Here is a 27,087-nt window from a genome sequence, read left to right as displayed (position 1 = left end):
AGGAACCTGTGGAAGGAAACCATACTCACCTGTCCCAGCGCGACGTAGTCCAGGAAAGTGTCTTGGCAAAAAAACAAAACGAACACCCGAATCCAGCCGGACAGAGAGACGCACGGTGTTTACATCGTGCGGCTCCGCCTCCCGAATGCTGCTATTGGCCGCCTTGCGGCCTAGCGGCCAATCAGGAGCCGCACGATGTAAACAAACACCGTGCGTCTCTCTGTCCGGCTGGATTCGGGTGTTCGGTTTGTTTTTTTGCTTTTTTTATTTATTTATTTTTCTATTTTTTTTTTACACCTTGCAGCCTGCACGGATCTGACTGATCCGTGCAGACTGCTAGAAATAATTTGTATTAGCAGCCGTATATACGGCCGCTAATACGAATTGTTACACCATCGGAGGGTTACAAAGCAGTTGTATATGACTGCTTTGTAACTGACCCTCCGGAACACGAGTTTGCATACGACTAAAACAGTCGTATGCAACCGTAGGGGAAAAACCAATACGAAAAACTAGGTTTTTCATATTGGTAAATTTCCCCCAATATGTTGTGTGATTTTCCTCTGCACAATTCTGCCTCTGCCTAGTTTACTGGATGGAAGGTGGTTTCTAAAGCTGGGCATACATAGCGTGAGATGTACGAAGTAGTAAAATGTGGTAAAACTGCTGAAAACATTCAGTCTTCAGAAGTTTTCCGCAATCCCCATATGCTGGGGTTAAAGTGAGGGGGAACTGGGTGGAACTGAGTTCCACCACCTCTAATGGTAGGGGGAACTGAGTTCCACCTCCACCACAGCCCTGAACAATAATTCCAACAGAAAAACCTGTCCCATCGGCTTCTTCTGCTGGCACGGCGACCATAATGTAAAGTTAAGATGAACAACTGTGGACATTATGTGTATAAGGGGAATTACTATGTGACTTAATATGGATCAAGGGCACTACATGCAGTGTAATGTGTATACGATTGTGCTACCATGTATGGTGGATACATTATCCCTTTATGGGTGGTAGGGCACAATTCCCTAGCACTGTTCTTGGCTCTGCCTTATGGGGGGGGGGGGTCGGTGTTAGGGGAGCGGAGTTCCACCACCTCTCCAGGACCACTTTAAGCCCTGCCCATATGTATCAAGCTCCAGAAAACAAAACTATCCGGAGTTTGTGCTTGATAGGCAACACCATCGATAGACTGTGTTGCCTCTAGAAGTCCGCAGGCTCTTTACTGTAATGAGTCCTTAGAGAGGGATCCATAGAATCCATCCCCATATACAGTACTCAGCAGGCCGCACATGTGCAGTAGTGCGCATGGCTTCCGGAAAAGTACTGAAGGGAAATCTAATGTTATCCCTCACTTCTTATACACCACAGGAACGAGCTCCTATCTCTCTTGGTGTATTTTAACATATTCGGGCAAACCTTCATACTGTATCTTATTGCTGCAAATAGAGGCAATAAGGAATAAGGACCCTATAAATAATAAATATGCCCCTTAAGCTTCATCCACCCTACTGTATGCGATAAAGGTAGACAACAATATTTAAAAAAAATTCCCTTGAACTTCAGAATGAATGATATACAGTAGTGCATACACACTGAGGGATGTCAACGATAAAGACTTTCTTTCCCACTGACCATCTTCTTTTATGATAACAACCCACAGGAGCGCGCATCATTATAATTCATACACACAGAATATGCATGATAATATCGTTAACGATATCAGTGGCGTTACTTAAATTTGTGCGCCCCACCGGCTCAGAAAAGTTTACGCACCCCCCCCTCACCACTAACAGGACCGCTGTCATCGTCAGGGCTGTTGCTGCTCCGCTGCCAGCCCGCCGGGACCAGCAGATCTACCTGTCTGCGGTCCTGGTGCTCTCCTCCTGATACAATGAAAAAATGTCACTTGCAAAATGGCCGCCGCCTCCTCTACCATCCTCAATAACTGTCTGCTGTGAGGGAGCAGTCTTTTTGTAAGAAGCAAGGGTGTAACTACCATAGGTGTATTTTGCTATGGGGCCTACGAATATCTAGGTACGCCTCTTCTTACTAAGAAGCATTTATAATGGCAACAGGAAGAGCGCTGGGACGGTCACTGCAGACAGGAAGACCTGCTGATCCCGGTGGTCTGGCAGCAGAGCAGTAACAGACCCAGCAACGGAGGTGTTCCCATTAGCGGAGCAGCAATAGCCCCTGTAGACCCCCGGCACCCAAACTTACCAAGCGCCTCCAAGCCACCACCGAGCATGCAGAGTTATTATTACACCACTGAACGAGATCATTATCATACATATCATCTGCCTTTATTGCATAGTGTGTACAGGGCTTAAGGCTCTAATAGTTAGAAGACAAGTGACAGAAAGTAACCACTGACCTGCACGTAGACACAACCACCCCCAGTGGATGTCACCGTGTACTCTCCGGGGATATTTGGCAGTGACGCTCTCTGCAGCAGCAGACGGTTATTGTTGTCCACATGGAACTGCTGCTGAAAGCCAGTCTTAGAACTGACAGTCACCGTCACATCCCCCTTATCACTGAATGTGACTCCTGCATACGTGGCTAAGGCCTGAATGGCCACAACAGTGTCCTGTGAACAGAAAAAAGGCTGTAACAGTCAAAAACACATATTATAAGAACATTGTATTCAATGTTTACAGTGGCGTAACTATAGAAACGCGGCCCCGTCGTTTGCGGGGAGGCACTGAGAAGGTGTGGGCGCCAGGGGCTATAGTTAGCTGCTGCCGTCTGCCGCCGGCGATTCTGTCTTACCGGTCCCAGCTCTCCCGGCTCCTGCTGCTTAAAAAAAGTGACATTTGGAAAGTGGCTGCCCCAATACGAAAGACAGTTTTTGAGGATGCTAGAGGAGGCAGCGGCCTCCTCTAGCAACCTTAAAAACAGCCTGCAGTATGGGGGCAGCCATTTTCTGAATGTCACTTTTTTCTATAAGCAGCAGGAGCCAGGAGAGCTGGGACTCAGTGCCGTCTTTCCCATTGGGCACGATGGGCAGTTGCCCGGGGGCCCTAGGACCCCCCGGCCCAGCCCAATGGGAAAGATGGTGGCCGGGGTCCAGGAATCCGCTCACCCTCGCTGGGGGATCCGGGCAGGGGGATCAGGGCGGTGGCGGTAGCTAGAAGCCTGATTCGGCGAAGCTCTATTTGCCGGCGGGGCGGGAAGCGCTGTTGCATTTGAATAGACTGTCCGGACGCTGATTGGCTGAATTCAGAAAATCAGCAGTCTTTGAAAAGGCAACAGCGCTTCCCACCCCGCCGGCAAATAGCGCTTCACCTCCTAGCTAGCAGTGAATTTAATTTCGGGGGTCCGTGTGCCGGGGTTCTGATCACCCTCACTGGGTGATCCGGCAGGGGGATCAGGGCATCGGTGGCGGTAGCTAGGAGCCCGAAGCGGCGAAGCGCTATTTGCCGGCAGGGGGGGCGAGAAGCGCTGCTGCATTTAAAATGACTGGCTGAATGCTGATTGGCTGAATTCAGCCAATCAGCATCCGGCCAGTCTTTTCAAATTCAACAGCGCTTCCCGCCCCCGCCGACAAATAGTGCTTCGCCGCTTCGGGCTCCTAGCTACCGCCACCGCCGCCCTGATCCCCTTCCCCAGCGAGGATGGTCGGATCCCCGCCACCCGGCCACGATCTTTCCCATTAGCGCTATTTGCCGGTGGGGCGGGAAGCGCTGCTGCATTTGAAAAGACTGGCCGAACGCTGATTGGCTGAATTCAGCCAATCAGCGTCTGGCCAGTCTTTTCAAATGCAACAGCGCTTCCCGCCCCGCCAGTTAATAGCGCTTTGCCACTTCAGGGCAGGCTCCTAGCTACCGCCGCTGCCCTGATCCCGCTGCCCAGATCCCCCAGCGAAGATGATCGGATCTCCGGCTGCCGGAAGCTGACTGGCTGCCGCACGGAGCCAGAGAGGTGAGGGTTGGGGAGGTGACTGTGGGCTCCTGGGCAAACTAATTTGGGGGGCGGGGGGTCCAGTGAACTAGGTTGCCCAGGGGCCCTTCCTAATGTTAAGACGGCCCTGCCGGGACTGGCAAGACAAGACAGATGCGGCAGGAGGTACCGGCCACACAGGGGCGTCTTAACCCTACTGGGGGGGCACTGGCAAAATTTTCGGCAGGGGGGCGCATAATTAATAGTTACGCCACTGAATGTTTACAAACCTCCCTGCAGTTGAGGACATCTATCATGCCAGGGTCCAGAAACGTGCTGGCAGGATCATTGAGAACAAGTCCCACCCTTGTCTTATTGTATGGTCTAATAATGTAATGTATTGTCACAGCGAGCGGTAGATATTGGAAACAAATTCCTGTGTATTATGCACCTTGCATTGAAACACCTGGCAATAAACTGATTCTGATTCTGAATGTAATTCATAATGTCATCCAGTGTCCCTAGTTGGTTTCAGCCCATCTCAGATTGAGAGAATCACCAGTACTTGCAAAGAATCTTCCATAGGACGATATAATATAAAGAAATTGATCATGTTTTAGACCAGGTGCAGAAGAAAAACATGTTTTGATGATGGAGAATTAGGGGCTGGTGGGGGAGGAATGCAAATCTATTCTGCCTTGATAACTCTCCCCCATTGATCACAGATGAGCGTATGCAGGTACAGTACACAAAGCCGGCCCTAGGCATAGACAAACTGGGCAATTGCCTTGAAATCGAGCTGGGTCCTTCAAAAGCGGAGCAATAAACAAAGAATTGGGAGAGCCTGTGGACGGTCGGTGAGATAACTGAAGCCCTTGTCAGCCCATATAAGGGAAGGAGTATATCCTGTCAGCCCAGAGAAGACGACCGGCCAGTGATGGTATTAAGGTACTGGGGTATATTATAAAGCCAGTGCGAAACAAAAATATTTGACTTGGGGGTTGCTGACTGGTGGACTGTGAAAGTACATACTGTATCCGCACCTGCCTAAACCAAGCAGGGGTAGAGGGGGAAGGGAAGCTGTCCCCCAAGTATAACACAAGGACTATGGGAAAGACCGGGCAGGCAGCAGCTGCTGCAAAGTTAGAAAGATTTGCCAGGAATACTAACAGCCAGCCCAAATCTTTAAATATGGAGCCCCGTGAATCCCTGTCCCCAAATAAGTCGACACTGTCTAAATCAACATTAGCAGATCCCGTGCCAGAAGCCACATTCCAGAAGCTTCTGGAAGCTATTAACGGCAGTGAGGAAAGACTAAGTGATAAGATTGAACAGACCCAAACCGAAATAGTCCTCCTAAGACAGTCAGTACAGAATATGCAGACTCAGATTAAGGAGGCTGAAACCAGAATCTCTCAAGTTGAAGATATACAGGGCCCCATGGTGGAGCAAATTAAAAAATTAACAGGGTCAGTGGCACTTGTTCAGAGTCAGATGGCAGAAATGGAGGGACGTCTCCGACGAAATAATATCAGGCTGATTGGTATACCGGAAAGAGCAGAGGGGGGCAACCCTGAGGCCTGGTTGGAAACATGGCTGATAGCCCAGTTTGGCAGGGAGACCTTCACGACGCAGTTTTGTGTGGAGAGAGCCCATCGGGTGCCAATGAAACCCCAGCCACCAGGAGCCCCAGCAAGGACACTGATAGCAAAAATGCTTAACTATAGAGACCGGGACATTATTATTCGTAAGTCCAGAAGTCAAAACCTGGTAATTGATGGGGGCAATGTAATGATCTTCCCAGACTTTGCTAAGGAGGTACAAAAAGAAAGGGTGAAATATGCGAGCATCAAAAGGAAGCTAAGAGAGCTAAACATTCAGTATTCCATGATGTTCCCTGCAAAGCTAAGGATTATTGTGGATGGACAAACCAAGTTCTTTAGCAGCCCAGAGGATGCGGCAGGATGGCTGGAAAGCCATAAACCGAAGGAGGGAAAATAAATGACTGGAATATAAAGTTGTTAAATGTAAAATATGCTGCTGTCCTCTTGGCAGGCGCTGCTTTTTTTTTTTTCCCTCTCACTACCGAATTAAATAAGTATTGTAAAGTAAATAGGCCAGAGGGCTCGCTCGAGAGAGTGATCACTAGGAATTAATATTGCCCCAAGTGATAGGTGTTCTTTTTTCTCTTTTTTTTCTTTTCTCTTTTTTCTACGGTTGGTGCATGGGGGGTTGAGTGGGGGGAAGGGAATGGGCAGAAGGTATACTACAAGGGGGGTAGTATACAGGGTGGGGGGAGGAATGGGAAGGAGTCTGTCTAAAATAGGATTATGGTTGGTGGTTTTCCAAAATAATGTACCATAAATAAAAGTAAAGAATGGTTAAGATAGTATACTGGAATGTACGTGGAATGAATGACAGGATAAAGAGGGCTACAGTGATGAACCAAATTAAGCAATATGGGGCGCAGGTTGTATGTCTGGGGGAAACACATCTCATTGGGGAAAGAACTAAAGCTCTAGAAAGGGCTTGGGTTGGAAATGCGTATCACTCATGCTTCTCAAACGCTGCCAGAGGGGTCTCTGTACTATTTCATAGAAACACACCATTTAATTGCACTAGAAAAGAAATTGACCACATGGGTAGATATATATTCTTGCAGGGACAACTATGCAGCATCTCAGTATGTATACTGGCAGTATATATTCCGCCGCCATTCCAGTATGATGTATTGAAAAGGGCGGTAGAATTTACGGCCAAGGCGGAGGGGGCTGCAGTGTTGTGTATAGGGGATATGAACAATGTCCTTAACCCCACATTGGATAGATGGAGGAAGGGAGATCCCAGGAAAATCACAGGGAATAAAGGGCTACATAATTTCTTTGAGGATATTGGATGGAAGGATTGGTGGAGGGAGAAACATCCAAATACGAATACTTACTCATGTTATTCACACTCGTATGACTCACTGTCCCGCATAGATATGGCCCTAATGAACAAAACACTATTTCCCTATGTTGAAAGGGTGGAATACATGCCCAGAGGAATTTCTGATCACGCACCCATCAGGATCCAACTTAAGGAACAGGTAGAAAAAGGGATGAGGCTGTGGAAATGCCATCCATCCTGGCTGGACCAGATGGGTGCAGGAACAGAGGAAACAGGGGAGTGGGTAACCTATTTTCAGAACAACGAGGGATCAGTGGCTGGGGAAATTGTATGGGACGCAGGAAAAGCATGTGTTAGGGGGCTACTTATAAAAAGAATTGCACATATTAAAAAAAGAGCCAGGGAAAAGAGCGTAGAGACGGAGAGAGAAAGTAAAAGACTGGAAGGGAAATATTGGCAGGAGAGAACGGAGGATGCTAAAATAGAATGGTTAAGGGCAAATGAAATATGGATGGAGGAAATCCAAAAACAAGCCGTCAGGCAGGAATCATTCCTGGCACATAACAGGTACATATTGTACGATAGGCCGGGCAGCTTCCTGGCACAATTGACTAGAGAGGATAAAAAACTAAATCATATAGTGCAAATAATTGGCAAAGATGGGAAAGTGGCAGACAGTACACCAGACATTGCAAATGCATTTCTGCAATATTTTAAAAACCTGTATGCCACGACAGTAGGAGGTGGGAGTGGGGAAATAAATGACTTCCTAAGTGGAATAGAAGTACCCAGCTTAAACCAAGAAGATAGGGAACGACTAGAACAACCCATAACATTAGAAGAAGTAAGTCAGGCAATTAAATCATCCCCAACAGGGAAAGCGCCTGGGAGTGATGGGCTACCGTCCGAAATATACAAGAAATTCTCTAAAGAAATAGCCCCAAAAATGGTAGAGATGTTTAATAAGAGCATGCAAAATGGGAAACTCCCAGAAACAATGTGTGAGGCAGTTATTATATTAATCCTAAAAGAGGACAAAGACCCGAAAACATTAGAGGCATATAGACCGATATCCTTAATGAATTCGGATGCCAAAATACTAGCCAGAGTACTGGCAAATAGATTGGAGAGAGTTAGCCCCAACCTCATTCATGAGGATCAGACTGGATTTCGCAGAAATAGGAGTACGGCAAGGAACCTTAGGAGGTTCTATGTGAATACACAAATAGAACAAGTACAAGGGGGGAGCCGGCCATTATTTCGCTAGACGCTGCAAAAGCGTATGATAGTATAGAATGGAACTACCTATGGGAAGTATTAGAGAAATTTAAATTTGGGGAAAAATTTATCAGTTGGATAAAAACTCTGTATACAGCACCAAGGGCTAGGGTACAGGTCAATGGATATATAACGGATACATTTGATCTTGCAAGAGGAACAAGGCAGGGGTGCCCGCTGTCCCCAGCCTTGTTCAACCTTGCAATTGAGCCATTGGCCTGTGCACTAAGACAAAACCCGGGACTACGGGGCCTTGGTCAAATAAAGGAAGGAGGACATAAGCAAATAATATCACTATATGCTGACGACATGCTGATATATATGGCTGATCAAGGGACAGAAATGCCAATTGTGCTAGCAAGTCTAGAAGAGTTTGGAAATAAATCTGGAATAAAGATCAACTGGGACAAGTCCAACAAAATAGCATTTAGAGGAAAGTGCCCCCCAAATATGGATCAGGAGGGTACATTAAAATGGGTAGAAAATATGAAATACCTGGGGGTACGGATATCAAATACTGCTGAAGACTTTATAAAAATGAATGTTGAACCTTTAATCAGATGGTACCAAGGGAAAATAAAAACCTGGGTGAAACTACCCATATCTGTCTCAGGCAGAATCAACCTGATAAAAATGGTGGTACTGCCAAAGATGCTGTATATATTCCAGCAGTCCCTGGTATATATACCTGGTAGGATCTTTAAAAAAATAGACAGCATAACATCATCACTGGTCTGGGGGGGGGGGGAAAGAGCAAGGATTAAATTAGATACGCTGGTCAGGAATAAACAAATGGGTGGACTGGGGCTACCACATCTAAAACTATACTACTTTGCCGCACAGGTATGGCACCTAAGGGAATGGATGGGAGGAGAAGGTGAGGATGAAAACCTAAAAGCACTGGTAGGACAGGCCAAGACAGGGTACTCCCCAAAACAAATACTGCTGGATAAGAAGGTGGGGAAAACAAATAAAGCTCTGATTAAACAGACAAAAAGAGTATGGGAAGCAACTAGTAAATTAGTGGGAAGCGAAGGGATAGATCCAGAGACCCCGATCTGGGCCACAGGAGGAGGAGGGAAAGATCAGGATATAAGAAGTAAAGAGATGAGGATATGCTGGAGTAAATATGGAATAGAGAGTGTACAACAGGTCTATGAGAGAGGACGGGTGAAACCATTTGACCAGGTGGCGCAGGAGTATAATGTAGGGAGGAATATGTTCTATAGATACCTGCAGTTGAGAAATAGCTTAAACGCTACGTATGGGAAGGAAGGGGTAACTATCCAAGAGTCAATGATCAAACAACTGGCTGACCCAAATAAGAAAAGGAAAGTGGCAGATATCTATAGGATACTGCTGGGAAACCTAAAAAATAATCAGATAGACAAGAACAGAGAGGAATGGAGTAGAGATGTAGGAGATATAACTGATCAAGAATGGACAAAAATACTAGCATCCCCAATGAAGGCGACATATTCAATTAGGTTCCAACAAATTCAGCTCTTTATCCTGCACAGAGTGTACGTCACTCCAGTGAAGCTCAGACAGTATGACAAAAGTAAGAACGACCTATGCCCGAAATGCAGTACTTGCCAGGGAACATTTTTACATATGTTATGGGAATGTCGCCACCTCCAAAAAATGTGGCAACAAGTAGAACACAGAATTAGACAAATGGGTAGCACAGAATTTGTTATAGATAAAAAAGCGTGTTTGTTAAATAGAATACAAATAGCAGGTATGAATAAGCACCAAACGCAATGTATCACAAATTTAGTATCACTGGTTAAAGTCCTAATAGTTAGGAAGTGGCTGGCACATGACAGCCCAAGCATCAAACAATGGGTAAATTTAGTTAATAACACTATTAAACATGAACGATATATGTACACAAAAAGAGGAAAACTAGAGAAATTTCACCAGGTGTGGGATATATGGTTAAAATCAAAATATTATAATGGAGAATAGAAATAAAGCACAGCACATAGAGCACAAAGGAACATAAGAGGGTAAAAAGGAAAATACATAAAGTAATGAATGAGAGGATATAGACAGATCTCGGGGGGATGGGGGGGGATGGGGGGGGGGGAAGGGGTGTGGATGGGAAATACCATGTAGTACTGCGGATGTGATTAATGCCTGGCCAAACGAAAAGTATAGTAGAAAAATGATAAAACAATAGTATTTGACCAGATATGTTAAATTGTGAATGATGTATGTGATTTGTGTGTTTTTTTTACTATTGAAAAAGAAAAATAAAGACTATATTAAAACCTTCTAGACAATGATGCAGTTGAACATAGCAAAAAAAAAAGCTTTAAGATACAATTTTTGAAGAACATATTGTAAAATGACAGCATGATCTAAATATTTGCTCTGAGCAACTTCTCCACCCTGTAGAAGGCTTGATACATATCCCCCCCAAGATCTATGCAGAAGCTAATGTGGTTGACTAATATTCCAGCCTGAATCTGTCTCCTACTAAACTGGGACCTCATCTTACTGACATGCCTTGTCCACCATACAAATTATACTAGGATTCATCTTCCGAAAGAGAGGAGTCCTCCAAATATGGAAGTCACCATGTGTGCAGGTGTCATTTATGATTCTGGTAGGACATTGGCTGCCCTCTAGCCATATATGGAAACATTATGTATGTAGCACTGTGACTGCAGATAATCTCCAGCACTAGTGGGATAATATATTAGCAAGATTGGGCTATTTTATATGTGGATTCACCAACGGTTGCAGGTGCCAGTATGAAAGACAGGACATAGTAGCGCCCTGCTATCCATAAATGAAAAATGTTTACATAGAGCAGGGTGATATTGTCTGCTGTGGACGGGGGACCACAAAACATGTACTAAGGAGTCCTATCTTATTAAAGCAGTGGTGGGGAACCTCAGGCCCGGGGGCCGTATGCGGCCCCCGTAGCCAGTCTGAGTGGCCCTCCTACCCACCCGGTGGCTTTGCCGGGAGTCAAGTACAGGGGACTTCTTGCGAGATGTCAGTAGTTCTTGCGAGATTCCTCTTAATTAACAGCAACCGGAGACTGTCAGTCCTAGTCAGCGGCAGCCGCCGGAGCGTGGGACGGCTGCAGCAGGACAATTTGTAAGAGAAATTTTTACATATGGCCCCCAAAAGGATTATTCCACCATACAATTGGCCCTTGGCACAAAAAAGGTTCCCCACCCCTGTATTAAAGGGTGCCATATGCCGAGCAAAAATAGTCCAGTGTGTATGGGGCTTTACTTTCTTTTTCTATTATATTACGAAGCTTTATTGACTGTAGAATACAATTCCCCACTCCATTATATCACCTGTGTGGATGAGTATCCTCCATACGGATTTTGCTGCTTGCTCAACCAGTTCACAACCTGCGAAGCTTTGCCTATGTCTTTTTTGGAGCCTGAGACAAGTGACAGGAGCACGTAGGCCGCTAGCTCCACCTCTGCAGACGGAGCGCGGTACCAGTATAGATCATCAGAGACCGGAGCCGACTCCCGCTCCCAGTGCAGCTGTCCATCTGTAGATACAGCGTGGTGTGAGACATTACTAATACATATATATGCATGGACAAACACAAATATACTGTACATCATACTCTACTCATACATTATGATGAGAAGATCATATGATCTAACATCAAATGAACTGAGCTAAGTGCCTTTGGTAACATATAACATATACAGACCTGGCTAGAATCAAGTTCTCATCTCAAAGCCTGGAGATAGTGGGAGACACCACACAGCTATCCTATTAGCCCCAGATGCTGGAACTAGTCAGGGGTTTAGTTTCCCTTGACTCAGGCAGGTGAAACTAAATCCCTAATAATTAATTTCAAAACCCACAAAGATTGCTTCAGAAACACAGGTCTGTGGATTTTTTTCAGAAGCTATGTGTCTCTGTGCAATACAGGGTCATTTACAGCACAGAAAAATGTGCTATAATTAGATAGCCCCTTATGGTAAATATCCATTTTTTGACATGTGGTAATAACCTACCGCTGGTAACAGGATACCTCCATGGGTCAAAAGAGCATTCAGCAGCATCTATTGTACTTGTGTACACCTGTGCGGCCAAATGTGCAAGGCCTGAGATAAACACTTTTAGCGCTGTAATAATGCTTAGCATTTCCCTTATACAGTAGGTCGCCAATATTCGCACTCCAGTATTTCTACATTATTATACTTATAGCATGCTTATAGCAGTTTTACTCCCATTGTAACAGTGGAAATAGTAAAGAAGGGGGCAAATTAAGAAGTTGCCCATAGCAACCAATCAGCTTTAAAGAAGCATTTATCAAGTCAATTCTGTAAAATGATATGTAGAAGCTGGTTGCCATCTGCACCGTCTCCACTTGTCAACGCTTCACTGTTGTCACTGCTTGATACATCGAACCCTGAATGTCTGTACATTTTACTTACTGTATGTGAGGAATCTTATAACATGTTCCATACTCAGGACTGCAACAAAACTTGTGGGGCCCAGGACTGACAACAAAGGCAGGGTCCCCTCTCGAACTCCTGGGGTGACTGGTGAGACCTTGCGTGTCTGCGTCAGTGACAGCACTACTCTACCTCTACATCAGGGCTGGATTAAGGGGGGGGGGGGCACAGGGGGTCAGTACCCATGGCCCCCCCTCTATCTAGGGGTCCCTGTGGTTGGCATGTCTTTTTTTATTATAATTTTTTTTTTAAATGTATCTAAAGGTTTTGTGCATGGGAGTGGGGTAGTGCTGCAGCTTCACCTATCTGCCAATGTGACAATGAATAATGGTGCTGAGCATCGGGAGCCAAGGCACACTGACTGCACAAGTGTGCAGCGCATTACTGGGAGTTTACTGAGTCAAATGAGACTTTGTGCACAAGAGGTCAGAGGCTGAGAGGATTGTGCTGAGCTCTGCTTGGTGGAGCATATCATATGCTTCTCAGGCCTATGGAGGACAGCAGCAGCTGCAGCCTCGTCATGGGAGGGCTTTAATCAGAGGCAGCGTTGAGCCTCTAAGGTCTCCTACAGAGTAAGGTACAGAGGGACAAACACAGGCATTTCATGTGGTATTTTACATATATATTTATGTTTATATTAATCCCCCTGAAGTTACCCATTGACCAAGTTTATACTGCCTTTACTCTGTGTTCTGTAATATTCTCCGGTGCAGTTTGCGGCTAGTGATGACAAGTGGAAGCCCCCCCCCCCTGTCTAAAGTGACCCCGGGCCCCCGAAGGCTTAATCCGGCCCTGCTCTACATTGCTTCAAGGGAAATGTGAACTGTGTTTATGACAAATGATACTTGATGGACTTCAGTCCCGGGATTCCCCTTCTGTCTGGGCATGGGACTGGAGGCCCAGCAGTGCCCCCTGATGTTAGCCCGGGAGGTGCAGTGAATTAAGTACACTGGTCATTTGGGGGTATTACCCATAATGGTGCACAATATAAGGTATCACAATGCCCTCACACACCAGGGAAATGGGTGGGGTATATTAGACTGTAGTCCTCTAGAACTCCTCAGGCAGTATGTATTGTTCTGGCGCATTAGGATAACATTCATTTGCACCATATCTTTCTGTAGCTCAGCCCATTCCTTACCGCCTCTCACTGCTTTTGCCTCCAATTTATCCAACAATGTGTTCCTGAGCTTGGTCTCTCCGCACAAAGTGAAGGTGTAGAGCAGCAGAGCCTGGGTGTATACATTGCTGACAGCCACAGCAGCCTTCCGCAGGCAGGACACCGCGTCCCTCACCAGGGGATCCTGCCAGGGAATGGGATAAGTAGGAGTCTCAATACTATGATGGTATAATGATAACATACAAATGAGCAGGTATCTAATGTGGTGCATACAGTATAAGTGAGGAAAAACAAATGAAGTAGAAGGAATTTACGATGCTACATTTTCAGTATTTAACTAAATTAATTGATTTAATTGATTTTGTAATTTAAGTAGCGTAGTTCTGCTTCTTTCTTTTGATCTATGTATTGTTCTAATGCCAATCTTCAGTGGTGCTGAGAGAGGGGGGTACTAATTACCCAGGCCCGGGTCTGAAGGACGGGCCAAGTTGGGCCGCCATTACATGGCAGCAGCTCTTCCAAACCCAGAACATGCTACTGTGTGCTGTGCTGCAGTGTGGCCAGGGAGGTGCTTAACCCCTTCCCGACATTTGACGTACATTTATGTCATGGCCGGCATGTACTTCCCGACGCATGGCATAAATGTACGTCATGGCTTTAAACTGTCACCGCGTCTATAGACGCGGTGACAGTTTGGAGATGTCTGCTGTCCCTGACAGCAGACATGTCCCAGCATGTCCAGGGGGGGCGGCGATGCCTCCCCCCCGTCGGCGATCACTGTGATTGGCTGTTCAAATGTGAACAGCCAATTACAGCGTTTTCTGTGTACCGGCGAATAACGTTCGCCGGTGACACAGGGATCGGTGGTGATTGGTGCTGTAAAGTACAGCACCAATCACCAAGGGGTGTAAGGGTGACACTGGTGTAACCCCACCTCACCCCACCCGCCCCCAAAGGCCGTGATTGGTCCGTCGGACCGACGGACCAATCACAGCCATGGAGGGTGATTTAAACTAACGGTGACTGCACTGCAGACGCCATTCCGGTCTGGAATTGCGTGCAGTGCGGTCACCGTGCCTATCTGCCGTGATATACTGACCTGATCCTTGCAAATACTTACCTGATCACTGCTTGTAGCGTGCTGGATGCTTCCTGGATCTTGTGACTTCTTGTGACTTCCTGTGTTGTGCTGCTGCAGTGTGATAGAGTTATAGATAGAGAGATAGAGAGAGATAGAGAGAGATAGAGAGAGATAGAGAGAGATAGTGACAGAGAGTGCTATATTTTGTGTCTGCTGCCCCCCCCCCCCCCTGTTGTGCTGATCAGTATATCTGTGCTGATCAGCAACTTTTTGGGGGTGCTGGGTTATATATATACAGCTGTGCTGCGTGTGCAACTGACTGCTGCCCCCCCTTTTGTGCTGATCAGTATAAATTAACTGATCAGCAACTTTTTGGGGGTGCAGAGTTTTTTTTTATATATATACCTGTCAGTGCTGCTGCTGCAGTGTCATAGAGTGATAGATAGTGAGAGATAGAGAGATAGAGAGAGATAGTGACAGAGTGTGCTATATTTTGTGTCTGCTGCCCCCCCTTTTGTGCTGATCAGTATATCTGTGCTGATCAGCAACTTTTTGGGGGTGCAGAGTTTTTTTTTTTATATATATACCTGTCAGTGCTGCTGCTGCAGTGTCATAGAGTGATAGATAGTGAGAGATAGAGAGATAGAGAGAGATAGTGACAGAGAGTGATAGAGAGTGCTATATTTTGTGTCTGCTGCCCCCCCTTTTGTGCTGATCAGTATATCTGTGCTGATCAGCAACTTTTTGGGGGTGCAGGTTTTTTTTTTTTATATATACCTGTCAGTTGCTGCCAGTTGCACTGTCAGTTGCACCAAAGGTTGTGCACCTGCTGCCCCTCACTGGTAATCAGTGTCGCATCAGTGATCACCTTTTTTTTTTTTTTGAGGGTGCTGTGGGGTCTTTTTTTAATTTTTTTTTACACACACTGTGATTTTGTGGGTGTCCTGTGGCCACTGTGCGCTGATCAGTGACGTACATCACTGATCAGCTTTTTCGGCACAGGGTTGATCTATTTTTTTTTTTTTTTTGATCAAATTCCTGTTGCCTTTGAGCGCTGTTCAGTGACGGACGTTACTGACCAACATCTGTGCTCAATTTTTGGCGCAGGACCTTTTTTTTTTATTGGGATCAAATTCCTGTATAAAGTATTTTTTATTTCTGCACTACATACACACTACACACTACATACCCCCGTGTTGAAATAAAGTTTGTACCCCCCCTACACTATACACGTGTTGAAACATTTCACTACCAGAAACACAAAAATAAAAATGGCATCCCAAATGTCATCCCAAATGTCATCCCAGTCATCCAGAAGAATGTATTCAGCGGAGGAGGCATATGCCATGCTTGCCTCTGACTCTGACACAGCCAGTGATGCAAGCGGGGAATTTTAAGGATTCATCTTAAGCTCTTCTTCCTCCTCTAGTGATGAGGGACCCCCTCAAAGACGCCCCCGTAGAGCAGCTGAGACCCCCCCCCCAATAATTGATCTCGTATGGACCCCACCACCAGACAATTTTGAGCCCCAGGTTCCTGAGTTCTTGGCCATCCCAGGAATCCAATTTGATTCCACAGGTCTCAGAGAAATTGACTTTTTCAAATTATTTTTCTCTGATGATTTTATAAATTTAATGGTGGACCAAACTAATTTATATGCCCAGCAGTTTATTGCTCAAAACCCCTCAGGTGGACCCCTGTAGATGCAGTAGAGATGATGACATTTTGGGGTCTGGTGTTTCATATGGGCATAGTAAAAAAGCCAGAAATTAGGCAATATTGGAGTACAGATGTTCTGTACAGCACCCCATTTTACCGTATGGCCATGACCCGGACTCGTTTTGAGTTAATCCTTAAATTTTTGCATTACAACGATAATGCACAGTGCCCACCCAGAGATGATCCCACCTTTGACCGGCTATTCAAAGTCAGGCCGGTCATTGATCATTTCAGTGCCAAATTTGCAGAGATGTACATCCCAGATAAATTCATTTGCATAGACGAGTCCCTTATACATTTTAAAGGAAGGGTTAAATTCCGCCAGTACCTTCCCAATAAGAGGGCAAGGTATGGCATAAAAATGTATAAGCTGTGTGAAAGCACCTCAGGGTACACTCACAGGTTTAGGGTATATGAAGGGAAGGATTCAAGAATTGAACCGCCAGAATGCCCCCCCTCCCTCGTAGGTGTTAGTGGAAAAATTGTCTGGGATTTAGTGCACCCCTTCCTGGATAAAGGTTATCACCTCTATGTGGATAACTTTTACACTAGCATCCCCCTGTTTAAGGCCCTTGGTTCAAGAGGTACAGCAGCTTGCGGTACTGTGCGCAAGAAACAAAGAGGCCTCCCAAAAACGCACATTGCCCAAGTAATGAGAAGGGGTGAAAGCAGGGCACAATCCACCGAAAATATGTTGTTGGTCAAATATAAGGACAAGAGGGATGTCCTTATACCGACAACAATTCATGGAGACAGTACCACCTCCGTCCCTGTACGAGGTACCAGTACCCACACCTCAAAACCTAATTGTATCCTGGATTACAATAAGTACATGGGCGGAGTGGATCTTTCAGTGCCCTGCGGAGAACAAAAATCTGGTACAAAAAGCTGGCCGTGTATATCATCCAGATGGCACTGTATAACGCTTACGTGCTATTCCGTTCTACCAGCCAGAGGGGGACATTTATGCACTTTCAAGAGGAAGTCATAAAGGGCCTAATATTTGGGAACCAGCAGGCAGAGGGCCCCAGTACTTCTAGTACTGGCCCCCGTATTGTACCAGGGCAGCATTTTCCTGATGAAATCCCCTCCACTGGAAAAAAGGGCAGGACACAAAAAAGGTGCAAAGTTTGCTATAAAAAGGGAATAAGAAAGGAAACTATTTTCCAGTGTGACACTTGCCCCGACAAACCCGGCCTATGTATAAAGGAGTGTTTTAAAATATACCACACATCTATGGATTATTAGGTTCATCATTTCACCATGCTTCGGGGGTCTTGCTAATGCCACATAGCACCCACCATTCATTCCACCAGAATCTGAGCCGCAAAATCCAAAAATCACTCCTTCCCTTCTGAGTCCTGCCATGCACCCAACTGGTATTTTTTGGTCACATGTGAGGCATTGCCGTACTCGGGAGAAATTGGGGCACAGATTTTGGGGTGCTTTTTCTCCTTCATACCTTATGAAAATGAAAAATTTTGAGCCAGAACTGCATTTTTGTGTAAAAAAATGTAATTTTTCATTTGCACAGCCCAGTTGTACCAAAATTGGTGAAACCCCGGGGGTTTGAAATGTACACTATACCCCTAGATGAATTCCCTGAGGGGTGTAGTTTGCAAAATGGGGTCACTTGGGGGGGGGTTCCACTGTATTGGTGCTTTGGGGGTCTTGCTAATGCGACATAGCACCCACCAACATTCCACCAGAATCTGTGCTGCAAAATCCAAATATCACTCCTTCCCTTCTGAGTCCTGCCATTTTTTGGTCACACATGAAGCATTGCCGTACTCGGGAGAAATTGGGGCACAGATTTTGGGGTGCTTTTTCTCCTTCATACCTTATGAAAATGAAAAATTTTGAGCCAGAACTGCATTTTTGTGTAAAAAAATGTAATTTTTCATTTTCACTGCCCAGTTGTATCAAAATTGGTGAAACCCCTGGGGGTTTGAAATGTACAGTATACCCCTAGATGAATTCCCTGAGGGGTGTAGTTTGCAAAATGGGGTCACTTGTGGGGGGCTTCCACTGTATTGGTGCTTTGGGGGTCTTGCTAATGCGACATAGCACCCACCAACATTCCACCAGAATCTGAGCTGCAAAATACAAAAATCACTCCTTCCCTTCTGAGTCCTGCCATGCACCCAAATGGTATTTTTTGGTCACATGTGAGGCATTGCCGTACTCGGGAGAAATTGGGGCACAGATTTTGGGGTGCTTTGTCTCCTTCATTCCTTGTGAAAATGAAAAATTTTGAGCCAGAACTGCATTTTTGTGTAAAAAATTTAATTTTTCATTTTCACTGCCCAGTTGTACCACAATTGGTGAAACCCCGGGGGGTTTGAAATGTACATTATACCCCTAGATGAATTCCCTGAGTGGTGTAGTTTGCAAAATGGGGTCACTTGTGGGGGGCTTCCACTGTATTGGTGCTTCGGGGGTCTTGCTAATGCGACATAGCACCCACCAACATTCCACCAGAATCTGAGCTGCAAAATCCAAAAATCACTCCTTCCCTTCTGAGTCCTGCCATGCACCCAAATGGTATTTTTTGGTCACATGTGAGGCATTGCCGTACTCGGGAGAAATTGGGGCACAGATTTTGGGGTGCTTTGTCTCCTTCATTCCTTGTGAAAATGACAAATTTGGAGCCAGAACTGCATTTTTGTGTAAAAAATGTAATTTTTCATTTTCACAGCCCAGTTGTATCAAAATTGGTGAAACCCCTGGGGGTTTGAAATGTACACTATACCCCTAGATGAATTCCCTGAGGGGTGTAGTTTGCAAAATGGGGTCTCTTGTGGGGGGGTTCCTAACTTTTAGCATCTTATGGTGCCTAGAAACCTACATGGTGCCTAAAAAATAATCTCATAAAAAGGAGGCTCCAAAATCAAGTAGGTGCTCCTTCTATTATGAAGCCTGTGGTTTGGTCAACGTGCACACTAGGGCCACATATAGGATATTTATGAAAACAAAAGAATTGGGGGAATCAATTTTTAGTCACATTTCTCTAGTAAAATCTACTGTGTTCCTTAGAAAAATGTATTAAAATTGCAAATCTGCAAAAAAAATGAAATTTTGAAATTTCACCTACACTTTGTTTTAATTCCTGTGAAACACCTAAAGGGTTAACAAACTTCCAAAATGCTGTTTTGAAAACTGTGAGGGGTGCAGTTTTTGAAATGGCATCATTTATGGGGGTGTCTCACATACAAGTCCATCAAAGTCACATCAGAACTGAACTGGTCCCTAAAAAAATGAGTGTTTGAAATTTTCTTGAAAATTTGAGAATTTGCTATTCATATTTTAAGCCTCCTAGTGTCCAAAAAAATTAAAAGGATGTTGAAATAATGATGGAAATATAAAGTAGACATATGGTCTATGTTAGTTATTAACTATTTTGAGTGGTATGATTATTTGTCTCACAAGCAGAAAATTTAACATTTTGAAAACTGCTAAATTTTCCATTTTTTTGCGACATTTTGGTATTTTTCACAAAAAAACACAGACTGTATCGACCCAAATTTACCACTAACTTGAAGTACAATGTGTCACGAGAAAACAATCTCAAAATCACTGGGATAAGTAAAAGCAAAAAAAAGTTATCCCCACTTAAGTGATACCTGTCAGATTTGAAAAAAAGGGCTCTGTCAGGAAGGCAAAAACAGGCTGCGGCGGGAAGGGGTTAATGTGTTATATGTCCTGTATTTTATTCTAAGAGTGCATGGCCACACCTCCTGTGATTAGTCTACAGCCCATGAAAAAGTACCAGGGTCCAGTCAGGCTCTCTACTGCCCTGATAATCGGTAATACCCCTTTCACTCCAGCCAAAATTCCCATGTCTAGCGCTGGTGTGAAAGGCTCCTGAGCAAAAATCCCGGGACTGATGCCTCTTATTGGGGATTTGTTCAGGCAGGTGAAGCCAAATCCTAGAAAAAAAGCTTTGGACGAAAACACATGTGTGTGTTTTGGGGCAAAAATGTATTTTACATTGGTAAAACATTGGGAAAAATGCCAGGTGAGTAATAGGATAATCACCTTATGGGGCCGGGTTATCACTGTCTGCATCTGAGGATGTCATATCGCGCATGCAGGGACAGAGGCTGCGATAAAGCTCTGGTCCTGTCATAGGTCTCCTCAGCACTAACCTGATGCGGGTGTGGTATGGGGTTTTCCGACAGTCGGGATTCCAACAGTCATTAGCCCGACGTCGGGATCCCGACTGCCCGGACTCAGACAGCATGGCGAGCGCAACAAAGCCCCTTGCGGGCTTGCCATGCTGCGGGCAGGGCCGCCAAGAGAAATCCTGGGCCCCGGTACAACAACTTCCTGGGGCCCCACGGACGAAACTCCCCGCGGATCCATTGTTACACCACTGCTTACAAGGTGGATACAGGGACAAAGATTTACACCGTAATGCCTAACACACATATCACACACCCATTACATATTATACCACATGCCATAATGCTCATTACACGTTATGCCACACACCGTAGTGGGAAGTACACATTATGCCATACACCATAATACCTATTACATATTTTACCACATGCTATTATGCCCATTACATGTTATTCCACACACCGTAATGCTCCTTGCATATTAGGGGGTTAGCATTCTCGTTGCCATGGGATTAACCTGCTCTGCAAGGGGATCACATTCTCTGCCAGGGGTTAACATGCTCTTTGGCATGGGATTAACCTGCTCTGCCAGGAGGTTCATGCTCTGCCAGGGGTTAACATGCTCGTTGCCATGGACTAACATGCTCTGCCATAGGCTACATGCTTTGCCAGGGGTTAACATGCTTATTGTCATGGAGTTACAGTACATTCTCTGCCAGGGGTTACATGCTGACTTCCAGAGTTGGATCTCAGCCCCAGCAGCATGCAGGGAGGCAGCAGACACAGAGCATCCAGCCACCCACCTTCCATCTTGGAACACAGTGACCTGGACATCGGTGGCACCTGCTGCTGCTGGTGGCGGCTGGGATAGAAATGTGGGGAGTAGGGTGGGCTGCGATTCTGCAGAGTGGGTGGTACTACCATGGAAGGTGGCCTGTCTCTGACCCAGTTCCTCACAGCACCCAGGGACTACCTACCCTAAGTATCCTCCTGTCGCGGAGCCACGGTAAACTCCTGTCACATGGCTGGCTCTTAGCAGGCCCTGGAGTGCCTCAAAAGGACCTCTGTGATGCTGCTGCCCCCATGCCGGCCCACGTCTGCCCACATCCGCAATCCCAATGCCGCCGCTGAACAGCTGACTACGGCACACTCAGACCCACCAAATAAAAAAAGAACTGTGTGTCAAGACCAGGGCCCCCCAGACAGGCCCGGGTAAAGTGTACCTGCTCCCCCCCTCTCGGCACCCCTGGCTGCGGGCACTGTGGCTCGCTATGCGAGCCACCTATTCTATTCTCCCTCTATGGGGGTCGTGGACCCCCACGAGGGAAAATAGCAGATGGGCACCCGGCTGTCTGCGTTTTGACAGATGGGATCCCGACGTCGGGTAAATGACTGTTGGGATCCCGACTGTCGGGACCGCTTCCGGCACCCCCCTGATGCCCTGCTGTCTCATTTCCCATTATAAGTATGGGATATATGATCAGCTTACTACAAAAATGCGGATTAAGGGTTTGAAGCAGGTTTTCATGAAAGCCCTTTAATATATTCAGGTGAAACTAAAATAATGTGAAAAGGGTGTGGCTTTGATGTCTCAATTGTGAGCCACGCCGTGTTTGTCGTCACTATGGGGGCATACCCAGTGCTCCATGAGCTGCTGGCATGCCCCCAGTCCCTATGTCTGTTATGAATAGATGCTGTGCACAGGGGGACTCCCAACTGCCCCCACCACCATGGGACAAAAACAGGAAAATCAGGACAGTTGGGAGATCCATGCTATTGGTCACTTACCTCTACAGACACACCAGCCTCCAGAAGAGCTATTGTTACATACGCAGAGAGGGAAATATCATCGTCTATTCCACCCTGTATAAAACAGATCATGGGATGCGGTTAAACTAAGTTGACCATATACAGAAAGAAAGAAAAAATAGAAAATATATTTTTTTAAATACTACAAAATATTCCTTTTATTTAGTTCATAGTTGCCGACTTCTATGCTGCCCTCTTCAGGAGAGGGCTGCCAGAATCAGGGAGGGGAAAGGGGCGGTTCGGGGGTGGAGCCACGAATGGGCCGCTCTATTGGGGGTAGGCCTTTATATCAGACATATACAGAGATGCACCTTGCCTTAATATATTCAAACAATGGTCCATTGGGCAGCACGGTCGGTGTAATGATTGACATTGCTGAATCACAGCACTGAGATTGGGTAGGGATTACTAGGTCAACAAAATTAAGGTCGAAAGGCCTTAGGTCAACACAGACAAAAGGTCAACACAGTCACAAGGTTGACATGCCTAAGGTTGGCAGTCAAAATGTCGACACAAGCATTTGGGGAGGTCGACAGTCAAAAGGTCGACATGGGGTTTTTAACGTATTTTTTGGTCCCGAATGTCGACATAGGAGACATGGACACCCCCTTCGCACCACATTGCTTGCTGCGCTCATCATGCTTCAGCCTCAGTGCATCATCACGCTGGGCACATTATTATATTCTCCCTCCATGCCCCAGTGGATGGTAGTGCATGAAATTCTGCGTGTCAGCACAGGTCAGCTCTAAAAAATGTGAAAAACCCATGCTGACCTTTTGACTGTGATCTTCCCAATATTGACCCAATGTTTGTGCCGACCTTTTGACCCTGTCGACCTTAGGCGTGTCAACCTTTTGGCTGTGTCGAACCTAAGGTCTGTTGACCCTAATAGCATCGACTAACAACCTTTTCCCTGAGATCATGGATTCAATTCCCACCACACACTTGCCTACCTGACCCTCTCCTTCAGGAACACAATGCTCTGTTCCTGGACTTCCCTGGTAATGTATGATTGCCTGCACCTGTGGTGAGCTCGGTAATTGATAAGAAAGGTGTTTCACCACAGGTGATGGCAATCATACATTACCAGGGAAGTCCAGGAACAGAGCATTTTCTCCCTGAAGGAGAGGGTCAGGTAGGCAACCACGTGGCACATTATATTAATATATTTTAATGGCATGTGATAAAAATCCTACCACCATCGTCACATACTGTATACTCCTACAGAAAATACACCCAATGCACCTTCATAGCGTTATTGAAAAGCTTCCCCACGCTGCGGAAGCAGCCATTTTCTTGGCGGTTATTTCTCAGCCAGGTAAAGGAGTGGTTCAGGTGTTTCTCATCTATAAATATATAAGGCCGCGCTTTGTTGAAGGACTTCACTACAAATGCAGTCAGCCTGTGGGGAATAATATGAAGGTTTATGGACACTTCTGGATAATTAGAAAACAAACATTTCGTAAACAGTCAGGAAAAGGGGGGTGGCCTTGGGTTTTAACATCCAGGGCTTTTCAGTTACAGCCCCTTTTCCTTGCACAGTAAATTACTTGATACCTCCCAACATGACCCTCTCGAGGAGGGACACATGGCTCTGTTCCTGGACTTCCCTCTCAATGTATGATTGCCATCACCTGTGGTGAAACACCTTTCTTATCATTTAGCCTGTACAAAACAGGTGATGGCAATCATACATAGATACCAAAATAGACCATTGCATACCTCCCAACATGACCCATTCCAGGAGGGACAAACTACTCTGCTCTTGGACTTCCCTCTTAATTTTTGATTGCCGTCATCTTTTTTGAACTGGTAAACTAATGAGAAAGGTGTCTCACCACAGGTAAAGGCAATCATAATTTTAGAGGGAAGTCCAGAAGCAGGGCATTGTGTCCCTCCTGGAGGCGGTCACCTGTCGTTCGGCGCTGTCTATTTAAATCTGGCGGCGGAGGCAGCGGGGGTCCCTGCAGTCTATTAAAAATCACGAGCGCTATCCGCCGGGCTATGCGGAAGCGCTTCTAGTGTGAAAACACTGGCAGCACGCTGATTGGCTGAGATCAGCGTGTGCCGTGCTGCCAGAGTTTTCACACTAGAAGCGCTTCTGCATAGCCCGGCGGATAGCGCTCGTGATTTTTAATAGACTGCAGGGACCCCCGCTGCCTCCGCCGCCAGATTTAAATAGACAGTGCCGTAGCTAGGACAGGTACCCGGGCGGCATTTTCCGCCCTCCAGTGGCCGGCGCCCTAGGCAAATGCCTAGGTTTGCCTAGTGGTGGCGCCGGCCCTGGGCTTTAGTCCCTGACAATCGGGACTCCGACAGTCATTTCTCCGACAAAGGAATCCCGAATGTCAGGAGCCTGGCAGGGGGGACGAGTGCATTCAAGCTCCTTGCAACCTCGCTGTGCCATGCTGCAGGTTCGGTGGCAAGCTACGTGTACTACCTATTCTATTCTCCCTCTATGGGGGTACAAGGGAAAGTAGCCTGTTTAAGTTGGGATTCCAACGTCGGAGAAACGACTGTCAGAATTCATCCAGGACCCCTGGATTTATGGGCTAACAGCTCTGCTGCAGATTTGTATTTGGGCCTCCCACAGGCTGAAACAGAAATCTGGGTTATTTCCAGCCAGTGGGGTGATCATGGGCAGCAGCGGACTTAAATTGAATATCCCCGGAAGACCTCGGCTAATAGAATTTGTCCCTATGTGGTCAATATCTATTAACTGTTGGGTAAAAACAATTTTTTTCATGTCATGAAAAACAAAACTTCAGACAGTGTGGCAGATGTATTAAGCAGTGATAAGGGAGAAGTGAGCCAGTAGAGAAGTTGCCAATGGCAACCAATCTGTATAATTTTAAAGTATGCAAATTATAGATGTTACTTTAATGCTGATTGGTTGCCAGGGACAGCTTCTCCACTGGCTCACTTCTCCTCACTTATATCTGCCCCAAAGTACCAACCAATCAGCTTCTGTAATTTTTCAAACCCAGCCTTTACAATAACAGAATTTGAGTGTTTATTACATCACCCCCCAAGTCACTTACCAGGTGTTTCCCTGAGCGTCATTATTCCCAAAAGCACTATAGGAACCATCACCCCGTTTGTATGTCAGCTGTCGTTGATACCCTGAGAAGAATCATGAAAAAATAGAAATTTAAAAAAGAAATCACTAAATAAATATATTGTACATTTGATTACAATGGGCCTGGTTCAGATGCTGGGAATGGAGCCGTGTGCTGATGTTGGGTCCTGCATCTCCGCTTGCAAAGAGGCTGCTGCAGATGTCAGGTGATTGACAGTCTGCAGCCGTTTGGGGGAGGGGGCGGGGATGGGCTCCATTGCAAAAAATAACGGTGTACCGCTTCCATTTTATGAGAGTGCAGAGACTTCCGAATGGGATTTCCTGCCCTCAGCAAGAGAGCTGAGGTGAACGGTCTGATAACCGTCTTGTCCGGGTCCGTTTTTCACTTAGTCCCAGAAGCACCTGCTTTGCTCTTTCTGACCCCTCTTGAATCAGGTCCACTATCAACTAAATCTACAGTAACAGTAAAAGCAGCGAGTAATTAGTGAATCTATTCTGTGTCTTAGAATCCTAGGTGTTTCAGCAAGTTCATTAAATAGCATTTTGGGGTCTCCTATGAATTTAAGTCATTCAGGTGTTGGATCAGAAATCGAATTCTCTTGAAAAACTGACAATTTTACTTACCTGTTGCAGTTGCTGAAGAAACTATTCTTTTATCCGACTACATTTTATCTATGATTCCATTAATGTTAACTTTGGTCATGTGGTGAATATATAGAGCGCACTTCTATACTTGTCTTTCTTATATGACAAAAAGGTATTAATTATAGTGCATGTGTAATTCGTAATTCTTATTCTCGTTCACTAAGATTTCATCATCCCCCATTTGCATTGAATTGGGAACCACTGCCAAACTTGCACCAACAAGTGACAGTACATGACGGATAGAAGAATAATTCTGTACAATATTTTATTGGGTTCAGTTTGCAGAAAAACCACAGGATAAAACAGAGAGCAGTGGAGTAATGGGAGGGTTGGATGGGTTACTCCAGATAGATGTTACGGGCCTTAGGGATAGATGTATGAAGCAGTGATAAGGGGGGAGAAGTCATAAAGTGCCTGGTACTTTATCACAAGTCAAAAAAAAAACATAAGAAAAAAGCAGTTGTGAGCGGATGCACTCCTATCTGAGAAATTGGACGTTTCTTAGGTTTGTATAAACAATTCTTTAAAAAAAATGGGAACTCCAATTATCTTTATTAGTATCCTGATAAGGAGATACCCATCAAAGGTGCGAAATTGGAGGGGTTAAAAATTGTTGGACAAACAATACATATATGTGCTGGAAATAAAGATTGTGTTAAAGATTAAAACGTGTTGGCAGATTTATTGGGGGGATGCAGCTTTAATTTGAGGGGATTATTTCCCTTGTATTTTATAGATATAGGTCACACTGCTGTACTGATTATCGAGCTAATATATTTCAATTGGCCTTATTTTGCTTAACAATATTTAGCAATTGGCTTTATATTATATTGCTTTACGGGTATGTCACTTGATACATATTGTGCATGTTTTAATACAATGTGAAACAGCACACTGTTATCTGGCTCAAAGCCCAGATTGTGAGATTTGCAACAGTGTATAAGTATTTAGTATGAGATCATCTAGCATTCACATAAGATGGCAGAGTCCTCTGTTTTGCATGCTTATGA

General features: G+C 45.5%; 1 protein-coding gene across 1 annotated transcript in view; it reads right to left on the bottom strand.

The window, feature by feature from the left end:
- The window catches only part of LOC146009247 (alpha-2-macroglobulin-like), an 89,748-nt gene that overhangs the window by 12,525 nt on the left and 50,136 nt on the right, over positions 1-27,087 (bottom strand). Inside the window, exons 25-30 of the mRNA XM_083149414.1 lie at positions 25,395-25,476; positions 23,599-23,755; positions 22,333-22,407; positions 13,642-13,804; positions 11,373-11,578; positions 2,375-2,590 (exon numbers count right to left, since the gene is read on the bottom strand). Of these exons, the coding sequence (XP_083005540.1) occupies positions 2,375-2,590; positions 11,373-11,578; positions 13,642-13,804; positions 22,333-22,407; positions 23,599-23,755; positions 25,395-25,476 (899 nt within the window). The remainder of the gene's footprint in view (positions 1-2,374; positions 2,591-11,372; positions 11,579-13,641; positions 13,805-22,332; positions 22,408-23,598; positions 23,756-25,394; positions 25,477-27,087) is intronic.

Source organism: Crinia signifera, chromosome 6 (assembly GCF_055691185.1).
Source record: "Crinia signifera chromosome 6, ASM5569118v1, whole genome shotgun sequence".
Classification (NCBI taxonomy): domain Eukaryota; kingdom Metazoa; phylum Chordata; class Amphibia; order Anura; family Myobatrachidae; genus Crinia; species Crinia signifera.
Note: the sequence above shows the minus strand (reverse complement) of the source record. Positions and strands in the feature narration are given on the sequence as shown.